Below are 18912 nucleotides of genomic sequence, written 5' to 3'. Positions count from 1 at the left end.
GAATTATCACCAACTGAGTATAGCCCTTAGCACCGAGATCAAGTATCAAAGATGACCAGCACCTTGGAACCCCCACCCTGGCCCTGCCTTGCACCACCCATCCCAAAGCTTGTCCTCTGTCTTCACTTCCTCCCTAGGAAGAAAATCCCTCCCTTTGAACTATGTGTGCTCCATACTTATATCATGTTTATTTTAAGAAGCCATCTGTAATAAGATAACATTGCTGGAATGTTCCTGCATTCTTGACTATAATCACATTATGAGCAGAAAGATGATAACGAGCTACATAAGACCCTTGGAAGTTTGAAGGTTTCTTTGCACGTCTCCCCCTGTTTTTCCATTTTTCCCTCCAGGATTCTCTTTTCACTTTAGCATACTACACTGCTCTTCTCATTGAGTAACCCCTGCTCAAAGGCCCCAAGGCAGTATGCAGCATTGTTCAGAGGGGAAGCTGCCTGGGCCAGACTTTCTTTTCCAACAAGCAGGACATCGTCACTTTGCCGGGAAGTACCCTATTCCATGCCGGCATGTGCTGACCTAAGATGTCCAGTGTCCTGATATATTAATGCTGAGTCTTACCAAGTGAAGCTCCTAGGAAGAATCCTACAAATCTGACCTTTCCTGCCACTAGCTTCCAGTGACCAGCTTGGAATTCCCCATCTCTGTCATGTGGCCTCATCATCCAGATACTTTGCCCCATCTCTTGACAGCATGAGTCCAATTCTTCTCTCAAAAGCCATTTTTAACATTGGCATCCACATCACCAAAAACAATGCCCTGAGAGCCTGAGCTGAGCTCAGCAGTTTACTCATCTGGCATTTTCACCGTGTCCTGTCTAGGAAATGGTCCTGCTTTCTGAGAGCTGATCTCATTTTCACATCACCCTTCTTGCCCCCCGCCCCTTCCTTAAGGAGTTCCTAGTTTTGAGGACTCAGCCACCTGGAGGTTTCCCCGAGGCTCCGGCAGTAGCTCTCCCCATTTGGATAAAATTGTCTTCCTTCCTGGAAGGGAAGTGTTTTTTATTTCCAGTAATTGTGCTGAATAACCCAAAGTAAAGATACTGGCAACAACACTCAACACTGTGGTTGGTTTGAGTGAGGAAGAGCCGGTAGAAAAAGTATCCTTGGGGCCCGCCTCGTGTCATCCCTGGATAGAAGCGTGGGCGGCTGTGGCCCAGGGGAGCTGAGGGTCCCTGGGCAGGGCAGGTTGGACTGGTGGCTGTGTGGCTCACCCAAGTGAGCTTTTATCTACAACAGATACAGTGGATATTTTGATATCTGTTTCTCGTGGCCTCCCATGTCTTTCATACGGGCCTTTATAAATCCGTGTGGCTACGTGGTAAACTGCCATAGGGGGAATTTGACAGCCCTCTCTCCTTATCAGGCCCTACAAGAGCAGCTGACTTCAGTGGTCCAGGAAATCGGGCACCTCATCGATCCCATTGCCACAGCAGCTCGGGGGGAAGCAGCGCAGCTAGGACACAAGGTAATGGACCCTGCTGGGGGTGTGCGTGAGAGATGGGTGTGGGGCAGTCATTGATCACTGACCGTTCCGGGGTCTGTTTTCCGCTTGAATCCAGACGGAAACTAGAGTGAAGTCTTTCTGGTTATGGTCAGACTTGCCAGCCAACAAGACATGACAGTCCCATGTTGCGCTTGACCTCCCCTGGATAAGCCAGAGACTAAAGTTGATGTCCCTAGTCTGCTCTCTGCCACCATTTGTCCCTGGCTGGCTGGCCTCATTCTCATGTGTATAGGGGTACATTGTTCTCCCATGGCTTCTAATAGAGTGCCTGTTTTCACACATGAGGGAGCAAAGCAACCTTGCAAACTTCATCTTGAACAGCCAGGCCTCGCTGGACAGCCACTCCAAAGGAGCCCTTCAACTGAGAGCTCATTCCCGCGTTGTCTAAAGGCTGAATGATATTTTGCCTGTTTGGGACTCATTTTGCAAATCTTTGAAGGATAGGTGCCTTGTCCAGCAGCCTGCTGGACAGAGAGAGGGCTTCCTCAGCAGAGAGAGGGCAAAAATTGGATTTGGAACCGCCTCCAGGGTTTCCGAGCGTTTATCAGTGTGACCGTCAGTATCGATGTGCCTATCAAGAGAACTCGGTAGCCAAAATCTTGTCAGCAGGTATTGATTTTAGAAAATCAATATTGTTGCTTTTTCACATCATGAAACAGGGGAAGGGCTACTTAGCTTCCTGCTGGTTCTAAGGGCAGGTTTTTGAGATTTAAAAATGACCAGGGTCCCTCTACGCTTTCAAATGTGGCAAATTTCATTTCTCAGCTGAGTTCCTTTATAATGAGAAGAGGGCTTGTCCACCTGTGTGAACCTCTTCACACAGGAGAGGAGCCTGGAGGAGCCGGGAGGGGAGGCTGGTCTGGAGGCCGGAGCTCTGCCAGCCGGGGGACTGGAGCCACTGCTTGAATGGTGCCGGCCACGGGGAACTGAGTTTGGCACAGAAACCAGACTTCACTTCAGCGGTGACTTTTGATTCCGGTCAGAACTTTGTTTTTTTTTTTAATTTTTTTTTAACGTTTATTTATTTTTGAGACAGAGAGAGGCAGAGCATGAACGGGGGAGGGTCAGAGAGAGAGGGAAACACAGAATCGGAAGCAGGCTCCAGGCTCTGGGCCATCATCAACCCAGAGCCTGACGCGGGGCTCGAACTCACGGACCGTGAGATCGTGACCTGAGCTGAAGTCGGACGCTTAACCGACTGAGCCACCCAGGCGCCCCTGATTCCGGTCAGAACTTTGTAAGAAAATTTTTCTAGGGGTGCCTGGGTGGCTCAGTCAGTTAAGCATCCAACTTCAGCCTAGGTCATGATCTCACCATTCCCCACTTTGAGCCCCGCATGGGGCTCTGTGGTGACAGCTCAGAGCCTGGAGCCTGCCTCGGATTCTGTGTCTCCCTCTCTCTCTGCCCATCCCCTGTTTACGCGCTTGCTCTCTCTCTCTCTGTCTCAAAAATAAACATGAAAAAAATGTTTTAAAAAAGAAAAGAGAATCTATCTAGACTTGGAGGACAACAAATCTTGTCCCTGCAGGTATTGTTGTTAGTCTGGAAGATTAATTCCTGTGTCTGTGGGTGATATCAAAAGAAAGGTAATATATTGTGTCACTTGAGTGGCAAATTTACTCTCGCTCCTTGGGCTAACCCAGTCTCACTTGCCAAAAGACAGTTCTGGACAAAGGAAGCCTCGGCCCTCCTTCCACAAGAGTCTTGGACTGAGAGTTGATACCTACATGGTTCTAGTTCTTCGTTGAGACACCCTGGTGGAGTTCCCGGGTCAGCTTCACTTGGGAGTGATAAACGCAAGCTCTCAGAACCCACGCGTATTAGTTCCCTGGAGCTGCTATAACAAATTCCTAAGAACTGGGTGACTTACACCAACAGAAGTTGAATCTCTCGCAGAAGTCTAAATTCAAGGTCTCAGCAGGGCCAGACTCTTTCTGGAGGCTCTAGGGGAGAATCCATTCTTTACTCTTCTTGTTATTTATTTATTTATTTTACCTTTTCTTTTTAAGTTTATTTATTTTGAGAGAGACTGACACAACACCAGTAGGGGAGGGACAGAGAGAGAGAGAGGGAGAGAGAACCCCAAGAAGGCTGTGCACCATCAGCACAGAGCTCAATGTAAGGCTCAAACTCAGGAAACCATGAGATCATGCCTGAGCCAAAACCAAGAGTCAGACGCTTAACTGACTGAGCCACCCAGGCGCCCCACTTCGTTGCTCTTCTGACTGTTGGTGACTCTTCGTGTTCTTTGACCATATCCTGCCAGTGTCTGCCTCTCTGGTCACATTGTCTCCTGCTCTTTTCTTTGTCTTCCCTTCTTCTGGCTCTTATTAGAATATTTTTTAGTAGATTTAGGACCCACCCAAGCAAGCTAGGATGACCTCATCTTAAGATCCTTAGATACATCTGCAGAGACCTTTTTTTCCCCCAGTAAGATCGCACTCACAGGTTCCAGGGATTTGGACATGGTCATATCTATTTTGGGCCACCGCTCAACCCACTCTGCCACCCTAGGCCTAAGCAATCCACGTCATGTAACAAATACTCAAAATTCTGTGTTATTTTAATTTCGGTGCTACCCCAGGTAAGGATATTTCCTCTGCCCTGTCTCGAGAACAGAAGGTGTTAGAGTCTTTGCTAAGCTCCCTAAATACAGGGAAAAGCACATCCTTTCAAAAACCTTTGTCCACAATACATGGAGAATAAGGACATGTGGCATTTATCAAGTGCCTACTCCATGGCAGGCATTGTGCTGCGTACTGTTATGTATGCTAATTTAATCCCTCTAACAATCATTTGGAGGTTAGTGCTATTATTATCCCCGTTTTATAGAGGAGGAAACAGAAGTTTGGTAATAGGAAGCAGATTGCCCAAGATTTCTCGTTCAAGGAATTGACAGGATTCAGATCCAGCGGCTTCTGAAACTGGAGCCTTCTCCATCACCCAGCCATAGTGCCTGCGTGAGGGCACCAGCTCAGTTGTATTGAATTACTCTCCACACACAGCAGCCCTTGACATTTTACAGTTACAGTGATGAAATGTACTTTTAAAATTAAAAAAACAGAGGCTCCTGGGTGGCTCAGTCAGTTAAGCATCTGATTCTTGATTTCGACTCGGGCCGTGATCTCGTGGTTCGTGAGATCACGCCCCACATTGGGCTCTATGCTGACAGGGTGAAGCCTGCTTGGGATTCTCTCTCTCCCTCTTTTCCAAATAAATAAATAAACTTAAATTAAAAACAAAAGAATCAAATTAACAAATGAAAATAAATAATAAATAAATAGAATCTAGAAAACATGTTAGATTCTAATGCACTAAACATCTTGATTCCTCTAGTACATACAGGACCCATCCTGAGTCCTGCCCCCTGATGACCCATTAGTGCACTGTGGTTCACCTTGGTGGTGACCCCAGTACCCTACTAGGGGATGAGGGTGAAATCCAATGCAAATGTGTAGGGCTGATACCTGGAGTTGTGCAAGCTGGGTCTTACACAAAGGTGTTCGGGCCAAGCAGAGAGTGGGGCCAAAATCTAGTCGAGTCATGTGCCTTGGAATCAATCATGTCTGACCCACAGATAGGGAGCCCCTTTAAAATTCATCCAAAGCATCACAAAGGCCAGCAGCAGCCCTGCGGAAGCGCTTTGAAACCATCTGATTAAAGAGAACTGTAATCGAGAGTACAAAGAGCAAATGTACGTTTACTGCTGGCTGATGGTCCGTCTCACTGTGAGCTCTAATGACCTTTAATATTTTGGACTCCCACCTTGGCCCAGCCACCACCAACTGCATGAACCCCTGCCCCCTGCTTCATTTCTGACCCAGTGACTGCACAGCTCAGGAGTGGCCTTCTTTCCTCTGTCCTCCTCACACTCATTATTCCTCCACATAATGGGAAGAAGCATTAAGGGAAATTGCTGGCTAGATGTCTGAGCTCACATACACTTGATGGAGCTAACTTATCAGTTAGTAATTGGCATGCACAATGAGGAGTGGAAGAGAAAAGTGTGGTCAGTGCCATTGTGTTTTTTCCGAGTGGAAATAGATGGTGGTATCTGAAGCAAGTACGGTGAAATGTTCAACTCTGGCATTCTGGATGCTAGGCAAGTGGGTATTACTGTATTATTCTGGAACTTTATTTTAAATGCCTTACAGAGCAGCAAATACCAAACAAGAAACTTCTGGGGCGCCTGGGTGGTTCAGTTGTTAAAGCGTCTGACTCTTAATTTCGGCTTTGGTCATGATCTCCCAGGTTTGTGAGATCAAGCCCCATGTCTGTCTCCACGCTGACATCAGGGAGCCTGCTTGGGCTTCTCTCTCTCCCTTTCTCTCTGCCCCTCTTAAACTCACATGTGTGTGCGCTCGCTTTCTCTCTCCCTCTCTCAAACTATTTTTTAAAAAAACAAACAATATGGGGCGCCTGGGTGGCTTAGTCCATCGAGCGTCCGACTTCGGCTCAAGTCATGATCTCACGGTTGACGAGTTCAAGCCCCGCTTTGGGCTCTGTGCTGACAGCTCGGAGCCTAGAGCCTGCTTTGGATTCTGTGTCTCCCTCTCTCTCTGCCCCTTCCCCGCTCATGCTCTGTCTCTGTCTGTCTCAAAAATAAATAAACATTAAAAAACAAACAATAAACTTTTTTTTTTTTTAATATCTATTTGTACCTTCTGCCCATTTTTTAATTGGATTATTCAGTTTGGGGGGTGTTGAGATTTTAAGTTCTTTTTTTTTTTAATGTTTATTTCTGAGACAGAGAGAGACAGAGCATGAGTGGGGGAGGGGCAGAGAGAGGGAGACCCAGAATCAGAAGCAGGCTCCAGGCTCTGAGCTGTCAGCACAGAGCCCGACGCGGGGCTCGAACTCACAAACCGTGAGATCATGACCTGAGTTGAAGTCAGTCGCTCAACCGACTGAGCCACCCAGGTGCCCCAACAATAAACTTCAAAAATCCAATATTACAACCATAGCAGAGCTGAACTAAAAAAGAGAAGTAGCCAACAGTAGAGCATAAGGTGGGAATCTGGACTGTGGTCTGGGACATGGGATTCCTTTCACAGCTCCTTGTCTTAGCTGCTTGAGGTCAAACAAGTTACTCCACCCACCTAAGCCTTGGTTTCTTCATTTGTATCTACCTGGTAGGATTGTTGTGGGGATTAGATGAAGCTTGGTGAGCTGTTAGTAGAAAGCCTCGCATGTGGGATGTTCCCAGAAATGCCTGTGAGGGGCGTCTGGTGGCCCAGTAAGTTGAGCGTCCGACTTTGGCTCAGGTCATGGTCTCTTGTGTGTAGGTTTTAGCCCTGCATCAAACTCTGTGCTGACAGCTCGGAGCCTGGAGCCTGCTTTGGATTCTGTGACTCCCTTTCTCTCTGCCCCTCCCTTGCCTCCCCACTCACACACTCTCACTCCCTGTCTCTCAAAAAAATAAAACATTAAAGATTAATAAAAGATAAAATAAATTAATTAAAAAAGTAAGTAAAAATAAATAAATATGGCTCTGCGGCACCCAGTGGGTGGGTTCTCGTGAGCACAGAAGCAACATGACGTTACCTACCGGAGAGGCCTAAGCAGGAATGGTGGTTAGCCATCTGGCTAGGCTTTTTTCTTCTCCTGGACTGGACTAATCACAAACAGAACATCTAGGGCAATGTGAAATCATTTTTGCTTTTATTCCAAATCTATGGTTAGGCCAACAATGCTCCAGGTAGAAAGCAGTTGGATTGGCTTCCTCGAAAGCCTTTGCTCTCAGGCTTCTTTTCTCAGCGGTCCTTGGTCCCTTGCTCCGCTCCTGTCCCCCTTTCTTCTGAGTTCCTAAGATGCTCCTCTTTGGTTCTTTTGAAAGCTTGACAGTTTGTGAGATTTGTAAAATGCTCACGCCCAACTCAGGATCACGAAACAAATTCCTTAACACTTGGGCCTTGATGAGAGATGAGATGAAGAGCTCCCCAGAGGAAGTAACATCCAAGCAAGAGTTCATTAATGAGCAAGTGCTTCTAAAAGTAAAATTGAGTGATGAATAAGGTCTGAGGGTCTAATGTGTAACATGATGACTGTAATTCATGATAGTGAATTATATTAAATAATAGAAAAAAACAAAAAGTAAGTCTCAGCCTGTGTAAAAAGCAAATTTCAGCACGTCTGTCTCTCCCTGTGTATCATCCCAGTCCCCTCCCCACCAGTGCGACTCCTAAAGGAGACACATGTGATTGCATGATGTATCTGTGGCGTTTTTTGTTTTTTTTTTGTCTTAAAAGGTGACACAGCTGGCAAGCTACTTCGAGCCCCTGATCTTGGCCGCAGTTGGTGTCGCCTCCAAGATTCTGGACCATCAGCAGCAGATGACTGTGCTGGACCAGACCAAGACGCTCGCAGAATCTGCCCTCCAGATGCTGTATGCAGCCAAAGAAGGTGGAGGAAACCCCAAGGTACAGTTCAGGATTCCAGGGACTCACCTAGGGCCACTGAGAAGCCATGACACATTCCTCCTTGTTGTGTTCCTCCAAGGAAAACTCCTCCAGTTCTCGGTTGATTGTATGTGATTTCCCACGCAAAGATGGGAAATAATCTTCGATTGGCCTTCCCAGGGACCTTTAAGAGGAAAACCAAGAGATCTACATAATGAAGCCTTATTGAGAAGTTGCATTTTCCATGACAGAAGGTGCAGGCAAGCGTCCTTGGGAAAGAAAAACATCGTGTGGTGTTTGCAGGAATAAAAACTAATACTGCCCGGCCCCTGCTCGGTGGTTACACCACCTTGCGCAAAGCAAAGCTCTGTTGTTTTCCAGTGAATGTTATTTCCATTCCCGGTTCTCAAGTTCAAAGCAAAATGTGATGCAAGGTCACCCACGGCATGTGCTTCTGTTGCCTTGGGGACAGTCATTTAATATGGAAATCTCCCTTACCAGTTTGCAGGTAGAATGTTTCCACAGCCAGAGGTATCACCCAGCTACTAAGCGACCAGAGATGGTGACAGCATGCCATCTTTCAGGGTTGATACTTGTGTCAGGGTGATTATTTTACTTGTGAAACCATCACGTACATTGTGAGAAGGTCGGAGGCTCCTCCTGCTCTTGGTACCTTCTAGCAACTGCCTCCACACGGTCCATCTGAACTTAACGGGTCCTCACTTAAGCAGACTAAGTTGTGGGATTACTGACTGGAGAGATTTGTATGGGATACTTGCCTATAGGCTATAGAAATCCATATTATGTATCTATTCTTTTTAGTGTGCTTTGTTGCATTTCTAAGGTCTTTACATGGACAACATGGTACAGCAGGGACGACTCTAGATTAAGAGGCAGAATCACAAATGGGTCCTCTCAGAGCTCACAGTTACTGAGCGCTGACTCTGTGTCACCCCTTACACCTCATATCCTCTTGATATTTGATCATCATAAAAATCCCGTGGTGTGAGAAGGTTCCCTCTGGACAGATGTGGAAACTGAGACTGGTTAGGTGAGTTGTCCCACGTCACAGAAGAGGTGGACGTGGAGTCAGGACGGAGCCTGCACCCTGTGAAAGCACAGGCCGACTGCCCAAAGCAAAGGCTGGAGAGAGGTCGAGGAAAGTTGCAGGAGAGAGGCGACATGTGACAAGTTGGTCTCACAAAAAGAAATTACCTGGTACATAAGGGCGGTCAGGGGCGTGCCAGGAAGAAGGAAGAGCATATGCAAAGGTGTACGTGGGGTTATAAAAGGATTGTGATACCTTTAGAAAATAGCATGCGGTCTGGTGTATATGGAATGTGCTGAAAGTGGGGCCATCAGGGTGGGAGGATAGACTGGGCCGTGTTGTGACTGGTCTCCTCACACTGTACAGAGGTTGGGCTTTGTTGTGAGTCGTGGGGATGACAACCCCACCAGAGTTCAGAAACACTGCTCCCGTAGCACCATGCATACTATCTTAGACTTGGGTTTTCTGTGTGCGCTTTTACCCGTCATGTATCTGGCAACTATTAAGAGCCTAATTCTTGGGATGCTAAAAATACTGAGAGCCAGCCATTGCCCTCAAGTTGTTCCCAGTGTTCTGGACAAAAAATAAGTCTCGTTGCTGAAATGGCGAGATCGAACCACAAGAACAAGAACACGCTTTTGACTGATGGATGAATGATAGTTGCCTCTGAGTTGGGCCAGCCCCTTTTGCACCTGCCCCAAAGTGGAGAAGCCAGGATTTGCCTTCCAGACCCAGTTCTGGGTTGTCTTTTCTCCAGGGCTGAGTGCTACATGTCTCCCCCCTGACCTGAGAGGCTTTTATTCCCAGCAGAGTGATTGGAATTAGGAATTTTCTGGGGGCTCTTTTAACGTTTTTTTTTTTTTTATTTTGAGAGAGAGGCAGAGAGAGAGAGGGGGAGAAAGAATCCCAAGCAGGCTCCACCAGGTGGCTATCAGCACAGAGCCCGGCGTGGGGCTCAATCTCATGAACTCAGAGATCATGACCCGAGCCAAAACCAAGAGTTGGACGCTTAACCAGCTGAGCCACCCAGGTGCTCCACGTTTTCTGGGTTTTTAAGATATTAGCCCATCTGCTTGGACTACAAGTTCAGAGCTCCATGTGGAATTCTGTTCTATACCAAGAAACTCACGGTTGGGAGTGTGTGTAGTGAGCACTGTAAGCTTTATAATGACATCACCTGCTTGAAAATGGTGGCTGGACATGAGAGTGGAACAGTTTTCAGCGAATGACCTGAAGCATTGGCCACAAGCTGAGACATGGTTGGCGGGAGCAAGGTGGCTACATGTGTGTCTCCACTGACTGGCATCCTTCGGCCCATGCTCTGTCTATAGACCCTGACAGGCTTGTCACAGAGGATGCCTAAGATACTGCAAGTTGGCTTTTAGGTCCTTTCCTAAGAAGCCTGATGCGTGGACTTAATCACTTTGGGCGCTATTCTTTGGGCGAATATTCCCTAGGTGTTACTTGCTAAGTCTTCAGTGATGCATGTGTGTGTTAGATGTTGTGGGTCGTTGCTTGCCGAGGAAATACGGTTAAATGATGATCAGTGGCTTTGATGCAGTGACAAAGAGGATAAGCTTTGGGTCCAACATAATTGAATTCATTTCTTTGCTTCCTCATCTAGACAGTGGGGTTGATAATGAATACCTCTCAGGGAGAGTTGTAGAGATTGACTGAGATAATGTGCCTGACGCAGTAGGTATTCCAAGAAAAAAAAAAGTGACCTCCCCAGACCCTGCTGTTAATGAGTCATATGATTACAAGGAATTTGCTGGGTAGCCTCCCCCTTGCCCCGCGGAGTCCCCTCCTGCGGTCATTCTCTACCCCCAAGTTCTCCCTTCTGTACTCACCCCTACCCCACCCAGTTCCCTCCTACATCCTCCTTGAAGGGCCCCTCCTGCTTCTTCTGCCTGAGACCCTCCAGCGTATCCACAGCCCTGCGCACTGTGGGGCATTTTTAATTATTAGTGGGTTTTTTCCCTTCTGCTAACATTGACATCTGTCTCCCAACCCCCTGTAGCCTTCTCCCATTTTCCAAATTCCTGTGATGTCTGTGCCCGCTTTACTGGGCTTTGTAGTTGAAGCACTGTCATACAGAAATCAGACTCCCTTGGAAGTAGACTTCAGACGTGTTTCCAAAAAAGAACCGAGTCTGATGTTTCTCCCGTGTTGTGCTGTGAGGAACAGTAACAAGGAGCCCCTCCGGAATCTAAAATAATGAAGGGTCTTTGTTGAGCCTTCTGACTCCACTTCCCAGATTGCTGTTGGACTTAAGTATGCCCTCGTTGAGCGCCTACTGTGTCTTTGCATTCCTGACACTGGTGTGCACAGGTGGCCTGCGGGATGATAGGGACGTGGCCGTGTGGCAGGGATGAGGTTTGTCGTTGGAGGCACAGGAAGCAGCCCTGGGAGAGGCTTGGGGTAACTGGAGGAGGCTTCACAGACTCTCAGCTGACCGTTTAAGGGTCTGGGACTTAACGCGTGCAGAGTGAAGGGGAGCGGGCCTGGCGAGCTTCTCGTGCAAGCAGATGAGAAGGTGATCGTTTCTCAGGCAGCCAAGAGCAAGGGCGTGTTTTTGTGGGTTTGGATGCCCCAGTGTGGAGGAGAAAGCGTTGTTTACGTTTTCGGAGTTTAGAGAGCAGTTCTGTGATTTACTGCTGCCGCCCCCAAAACTTGCTTCTCGTACCTTCCTCAGCCCACATGGGAAGGCACACGCTTGGCGGGCAATGCTCACTTCCTGGAAACACGCACTCGACTTTAATGTGGGGGTGCAGAATCACTGACACTTTTGTGCCACCAGTGATCGTCTCATCTGAAGTGAGATTTAGAGAATACACACCGTTCAATTTTGCCTTCTTTTATCAATGAGAACGTCTTTGTATAGGGGCTCTCTCTAGAGGGTAACATGCAAGAAATGTCACCTTTCAGGCTTCTGTCATCAAAATAAAGCAATCTGCACATGTTGTGTTTTACCTTCTCTGTAACCAGGAAATCAGCGATCAACCTAAATTACCAGTTTCCTCCATCACATCCCTGATAGAGTTTTGCATCCTGACACGTTTGCCTCAAGACAACCACCTGTGATCTGACCGTTCAGACCTCTTCTTGATTCTTGAGACTTTTCAATTCTGCAGACTTAGCCAGTTCCTGTGGCTCACACAGCCACCTCTTAGAATTCTTCTCTTTCAGTTAGTCAAGAGAGTTAGATTTAGGGGCACCTGGGTGGCTTAGTTGGTTGAGCATCCTACTTCGTCTCAGGTCATGATTTCGGGGTTCGTGATTTTGAGCCCCGCGTCAGGTTCACTGCTATAAGCATGAAGCCTGCTTCCTATCCTCTGTCCCTTCTCTCTCTGCCCCTCCCCACTGACATGCATGCGTTCTCCCTCCCTCCCTCTCTCTCTCTCTTTCTCAAAAATAAATAAAAATATTAAAATAAGAAAAAAGTTACCATTTACCTTCTCTTACTGGCCTATTTACCTTCTCATCCACCAAAGTGAAAATGTCATTTCTTGGACCTTTGGAAGGGTCGTCTCCCCCTGAGGTATGTCAGGGCAGCCATGGCCACTGCCTGGGTGACCTCAATGCCTGGAGCAGTGCAATTCTAGAAATAACTTGCTGGCATCAGTTCCGATTTCTCAGTTTAAGAGCATTGTCCTCAATTCAGGCACCCGACCTAAGTTCCAGGGTTCCCGGGCCATCCTCACTGTGACCTGATGGTTACAAATTCAAGGGATTCTCAGTACCCTTCAGGTTCAATAATTTGCTAGAATGACTCAGAGAACTCAGGGGATTTCTCTACTTACTGTTACAGTTTTGTTATAAAGGAATACAAACCAGCGAAAAGAAGAGACCCAGAGGTGAGGTCTGGGGGGTGCCCGAACATGTCCCAAGGAGGTGTCACCCTCCCAGCTTATTGACATGCATCACCAACCAGAGAGGGCTCACTCCAGCTTCGCTGGATTTCAGTATGTAGGCTTGATTGATTGGTTTTAGTCATATGACCCGTGATTCAGTCTCCAGCCCCCTCATGTCCGTAGAGGTCAGGCTGGCATTATGTTGCTCAAAGCCACAGCCCTCTAATCACATGGTTGGTCTTTCCAGCACCACCAGCCCCCCATCCTGAAATTGCCCACTGGCCGCCATGAGTCACCTCCTTAGCATAAACTAATGTGTAGTCCAGGGGGCCCACCGGGAATAATAGGCAGTCCTTGATCTTGGAAAGGCTAAGTCTCCCTCCCAGGAACCTAGAGCACAGATCAGCCAGATATTTTTTTTTTTTTAACGTTTATTTATTTTTGAGACAGAGCATGAACGGGGGAGGGTCAGAGAGAGGGAGACACAGAATCTGAAACAGGCTCCAGGCTCTGAGCTGTCAGCACAGAGCCCGACGTGGGGCTCGAACTCACGGACCGCGAGATCATGACCTGAGCTGAAGTCGGCCACTTAACCGACTGAGCCACCCAGGCGCCCCGATCAGCCAGATATTTTACTGCTTCACACTGGGTGAGGTTCCAGGGTCGGGCTCAGCTGGTGGCAAAAGCTACCAGGTGTTGGAAGGTATACACAAGCTGGGCCCTGGGGAGCTCCAGGGGGCAGATTGGGGAACTGTGACTGGCAGCACATTCATGGGCAAGAGTGGAGCCCACGATGACAGATAGAGCTGAGAGACTAGAGGCCGGGCTGTTGCTGAAATGCAGAAGAAGGCACTGAATGATGGGGACCCAGCCAACTCGGGGAACAGTAGCAAGTCCTGAGGCCCCTTGCCTTTGCCACATGATACTTGTGAGGCTTTACCTTAATTTAAAAGCCACCCGTTTGGGGGGAAAGGCGGAAACTTCCCTTTGTAGATGGCAAATTCCCTACATTAGTGGTTTTTTTCCTAGTAGCGCTGATAAATTTGACCTGATCTGACCATCTGCTCATTTTCCTCGTGACCAGTGGTATCGTTTCAGCAGATGGCCCGCTGGTGGGTGGCATTTGTCATCCACCAGATCCGGAAGCTTTAGTACTTAAGCTCCCATTTTCAGACTGTGACTGTCAGAGGGGGTCCCTGGCAGGGACATGGTCCAACCCTCCCCTTCTAGTGGGCCGTGAGGATGAACGGGACCTGAATCACAGTGGTGAGCACAGTGCCTGGCACAGAGGAGTCCCTAGGGAATGTTAGCAGCTGCCTGCTGTTCCTGCTGTCACGTGCTTTGACATTTACTGTTACTCCTGGTCCCCTGCCTGTCACCTAGAACGAAGCAGTGACTGTCAAATGCAAAAATACCTGACCCGAGATGTAAGAACACGGGTTATGAAACTAGTTGGAAAGTCACATCGGGTCCACAGGCTGGCTCCTACATTGTGTAAAGTACACACCAGCCCTTGGCATCTTGCTCGCATCCCCAGGAACATCGTTGGGTATTCTTGGCCCAGTCAGAAGAGCTGGAGCAGGTCACTGCAGCCCGAGGGAGCCCAGTTGATGGTTCAAGGTAGGAAGGAAGGGCCAGGTCCCGTTCTGACTCCCCACAAAGCCCCGTCCCCACCGTCAGCTCTGCCATCCGTGCCTGTTCAGCGGCATGAAAACAGATGGTTCCATTAATTTCTAAACAAGCCTCTCCAGAGGGGAAATTGGCACCAACAACCTGTGAAGGTTATCCTTTTAAAAAAATTATGAGTGAAAGTAAAAAATTAATGTGTCACCCTTTACATCAGCCCCACCTGGTGACTTGTCGGACCCTTCATTTCCTCTGAATACCGTGCTTCTAGAAGGAAGCAGAGCCCACTGTTGGCAAGGAGCACACGGTCTAGTTGGAGAAGGGGCAGGAGCTGTGCATCAGGCACCGTGTCAGACCCTTCGCACACAGTGTTTGGGCTCATCTTCGCAGTCCACGTTCCCTCCTGCCTCTGGACCTTGGTACAGGCTGTGTCCTCTGCCTGGAAGCCTCTCCCTTTTCTCCCATCCTCACCCCGTCAACTCTGCTAGACTCTGGATTGTTCATCCAGGTCTCTGCTTCAACATGAACACCACCTATGAGAAGTCTTGTCTGGCCCCAAGGTTGCATTAGGAGCGCTCCTTAGGGGCTGTAGCAGTTCACTGCTGCTCCAAACCAGCCATCCTAAAACTTAGTGACTTCAGACACACCATTTTAGTATGCTCTCTGGTGGATCTGCAGGTGGACTGAGCTCAGCAAGGTAGTTCTCATTCAGTCCCTCCTGCCATTGAAGTCAGATGGTGGCTGGGGCTTAAATGACTGGACGCTCCATCACTCCCCGGCGCTTGAGCTGAAATCAGATGTTGAGGGGGCTGGGGCTCCGTGGGCAGCCCTTTCTCGCTCTGTGTGGCCGGCATACAGCCTCAAGATAGCTGGCCTTACCCAGTGGCCGAGGACCTCACAGGAACATCTCCTGAGAGAGCAGGGCAGTACTTGTATTGTTTTTCATTACTGAGCCTCTTTTCCCAATGTTCTTTTCTCTGAGGCCTTTCTTTGTCTCTTGATGACTATTTGACTCCAGAGTTGCTTGTCAGGGCTACAGAAATCCCAGAGAAAGCTGACGGGAGGACGACAAGAAGGCTGCTGGATTAGGTGGTATTTAGGCTGGGCCTTGAAAGAGGGCTGGGATTTGCATGGAGGGAAGAAAAGAGGCAAACTCAATAGAACCAGCTGCTACAGGCCTCAGGTGAGAGGGTGCAGCTGTGAGGAGGCTTCCAGATGGCCTCCAGGACCATACCAGGGAAGCAGGTCAGGGGGAAGAAGTCCCAAGAGGGAGGCTGCCTGGCTGCCCCCATGGAAGGCCTGTGAAGTAGAGAAGATGGCCACTAGTCTGGGCAAGCCACAATGGTCAATGATTCGCGTTTGCCTCCTGACAGTCGCCTCAAGGTAACCATCCGTGAGGTGCGTGTTTCACCTCCCAGCAGATGTCATTGTGGAAGGCCTCCTCTCGTTTGGCACGCTTTCAGTTCCACACAGAGCCAGTTCCCATGGCTTACACAGCCTCTTCTAAAAATTCTTCTCTTCAGTTAATCGGTCAAGAGTTACCGTTGACCCTCGCTCAGTAGCTTCCTTGCCTTCTCATCCACCCAAGTGAAGGTGCGATCTCTTGGGCCTTTGGAAAGGTCTTCGCTCCTGAAATACGTCAGGGCAGCCACGGCCATTGCATGGGTGGCCCCAGCGCCTGGAACCTCACCATTCTCACACTGACTACCTGACATTAGGTCAAGCTTCCCTAGGCTCAGGCACCTACTAGACTCCTCTTATTATAAATATACGGTGATGCAGCCATATTATCTCACCAGAATTCGGCAGAGCATTGTTACCATTATTCCCATTGTGCTGAGGAAGCAAAGGCCAGGACCACTTAGCTAGTTAGAAGTGGATCTGGAGCTAGAACCCAGCTTTTCTGATGCCAGGACCTTGGTTCTTTGTCCTGCATCTTGCTTCCACTGGAGGTGTTTTTCAGGGAGCCTGCCATTACCATTGGTTCATCTTTTCATTCATGTATTCAACCAGCGCCTACTCTGTGCTTGTCCTGCATGTAGCAAGCCTGTGGTCATTAGAGCCTCTCCAAGTGTGGGTCAGGGGGGAACTCATGAGCGCTCGCGAGTCTGCCTGCAGAATGAACATCTGTCCCTGGAGAACTTGGCTCACTCATCCCTCCAACCTCATGACAGTGTAATTTGTGACATAATTCCAAAACCTGTTCACCTTTCTGCAGATTTGTTTGTTCGCCATATACTTAAATTTACGTGATCCAGTCTTAAGGAATGGTAGGGTATCGGGCAGCTTTGAACAGAAGTGCATTTGTTGTAAACACTTTTTTCCTTTATGTTAGTTTTTTTTATTATTTTCTTAACATTTTGTTTACTTTTTAAATATAATTTATTGTCAAATTGGTTTCCATACACAGCCAGTGCTCATCCCAACAGGTGCCCTCCTCAATGCTCATCACCCACTTTCCCCTCTCCCTCACCTCCATCAATCTTCAATTTGTTCTCAGTATTTAAGAGTTTCTTATGGTTTGCCTCCCTCCCTCTCTGTAACTTTTTTCCCCCTTCCCCTCCCCCATGGTCTTCTGTTAAGTTTCTCCACATTAGTGAAAACATACGGTTTCTGTCTTTCTCTGCCTGACTTATTTCACTTAGCATAATATCCTCCAATTCCATCCACATTGCTGCAAATGGTCAGATTTCATTCTTCCTCATTGCCAAGTAGTATTCCATTAAATATATAAATCACATCTTCTTTATCCATTCGTCAGTTGATGGCCATTTAGGCTCTTTCCATAATTTGGCTATGAAAGTGCTGCTATAAACATTGGGGTACAAATGCCCCTATGCATCAGCACTCCTGTACCCCTTGGGTAAATTCCTAGCAATGCTATTTCTGGGTCGTAGGTAGATCTATTTTTAATTTTTTGAGGAACCTCCACACTGTTTTCCAGAGCGGCTGCACCAGTTTGCATTCCCACCAACAGTTTAAGAGGGTTCCCGTTTCTCCACATCCTCGTCAGCATCTGTAGTCTCCTGATTTGTTCATTTTACCCACTCTGAGCAGCGTGAGGTCGTATCTCATTGTGGCTTTGATTTGTATTTCTCTGATGATGAGTGACATTGATCATCTTTTCGTGTTTCTGTTTGCCATCTGGATGTCTTCTTTGGAGAAGTGTCTATTCATGTTTTCTGCCCATTTCTTCACTGGGTTGTTTTTCGGGTGTGGAGTTTGGCGAGTTCTTTATAAAGAACTCACATTTTATTGATCTCTGAGACAGAGTTTGAGTAGGGGAGGGGCAGAGAGGCAGGGAGACACAGAATCCGAAGCAGACTCCAGACTATGAACTGTCAGAACAGAGCCTGACGCGGGGCTCAAACCCATGAACCATGAGATCATGACCTGAGCCAGAGTCGGACACTTAACTGACTGAGCCATACAGGCACCCCATGTTAGTTGTTTTTTTTTTTTTTAATTAAGCCCATCAGCTTATATATTTGGGAATCTGTGGCATTCTCTTTCTGCTACCCTGAACGCACTAACTTAAAACTGGTCCTGTCGTAAGATGCTGTTTCATATCTTGCAATTTTTCCTTTTAAATTGTAAAAAGAGATCTTTTTCTATTTTCCCTTCTGATTTTTAATGATTTCGCACACAAACGTACCCACATAATAAAAGGAAAAACCCAGAATACATTATTGTGCTCCATAATGGAGATACAGTTTTGTATTGTGTCTTTTGAAGGTTATACTTAAAAGCAGTGAAGTGATTCTGAGGAAACTGAGCACCATTTTCTTCTGTTTATGGAAATTTCCTACAATCCTCTTTCCCCTTTGCTTTCTCAGGCCCAGCACACCCACGACGCCATCACAGAGGCCGCCCAGCTCATGAAGGAGGCTGTTGATGACATCATGGTGACACTGAATGAAGCAGCTAGCGAAGTGGGGCTGGTGGGAGGCATGGTCGATGCCATTGCAGAGGCCATGAGCAAGGTAGGCCTGGGCATCCACGTGTTCACCTTCACCCCTTGACCCCATCTCCTCCTCAGTTTCCCTCAGACGTGATCCCCAAGTGCTTTTCTCTAAGGAGTGGTCGGTCAAAGTGGATATCAGTGAGTCTTCTCTTGAGGGTTCTGATAAATGTATACATTTTCTATCCTCTGTCCACCATAGTATTCATCCCTTATTACTCCTTCATTACTTTTTTAAGCCACTCTCACCCTGTCTTTCAGTTTTATGCAGGGGAAAGAAAATGGAGATGGAGAAGGTATCACTGGCTCCTTCACTTATAAAATGGAAATAATTATTTACCTCCCCTGTTGACCTCACAGAGATGTCGTGGGGAACAAAGAGCAAAGTGAAATAGTGAAGTGATTCCCAAGCGCTAGTCTTTGGAATGGCTACTTAGGAATCACAGGGAGCACGTTCCAAGACCCTACCCTAGCCATAATCAGTTGGAATCTTTGTGGGGT

The 18912-nt window shown here is 47.7% G+C and overlaps 1 protein-coding gene across 4 annotated transcripts in view; it reads left to right on the top strand.

Annotated features, from left to right (window-relative positions):
* Window positions 1–18912, top strand: part of TLN2 (talin 2) — a 439345-nt gene that overhangs the window by 354401 nt on the left and 66032 nt on the right. For all 4 annotated transcript variants that reach the window (XM_030318033.1, XM_030318034.1, XM_030318031.1 and 1 more), the window contains 3 exons: window positions 1384–1485; window positions 7773–7943; window positions 18287–18433. In XM_030318033.1, coding sequence (XP_030173893.1) covers window positions 1384–1485; window positions 7773–7943; window positions 18287–18433 — 420 coding nt within the window. The remainder of the gene's footprint in view (window positions 1–1383; window positions 1486–7772; window positions 7944–18286; window positions 18434–18912) is intronic.

This window comes from Lynx canadensis, chromosome B3, assembly GCF_007474595.2.
Source record: "Lynx canadensis isolate LIC74 chromosome B3, mLynCan4.pri.v2, whole genome shotgun sequence".
In the NCBI taxonomy this organism is placed as follows: Eukaryota; Metazoa; Chordata; class Mammalia; order Carnivora; family Felidae; genus Lynx; species Lynx canadensis.
Note: the sequence above shows the minus strand (reverse complement) of the source record. Positions and strands in the feature narration are given on the sequence as shown.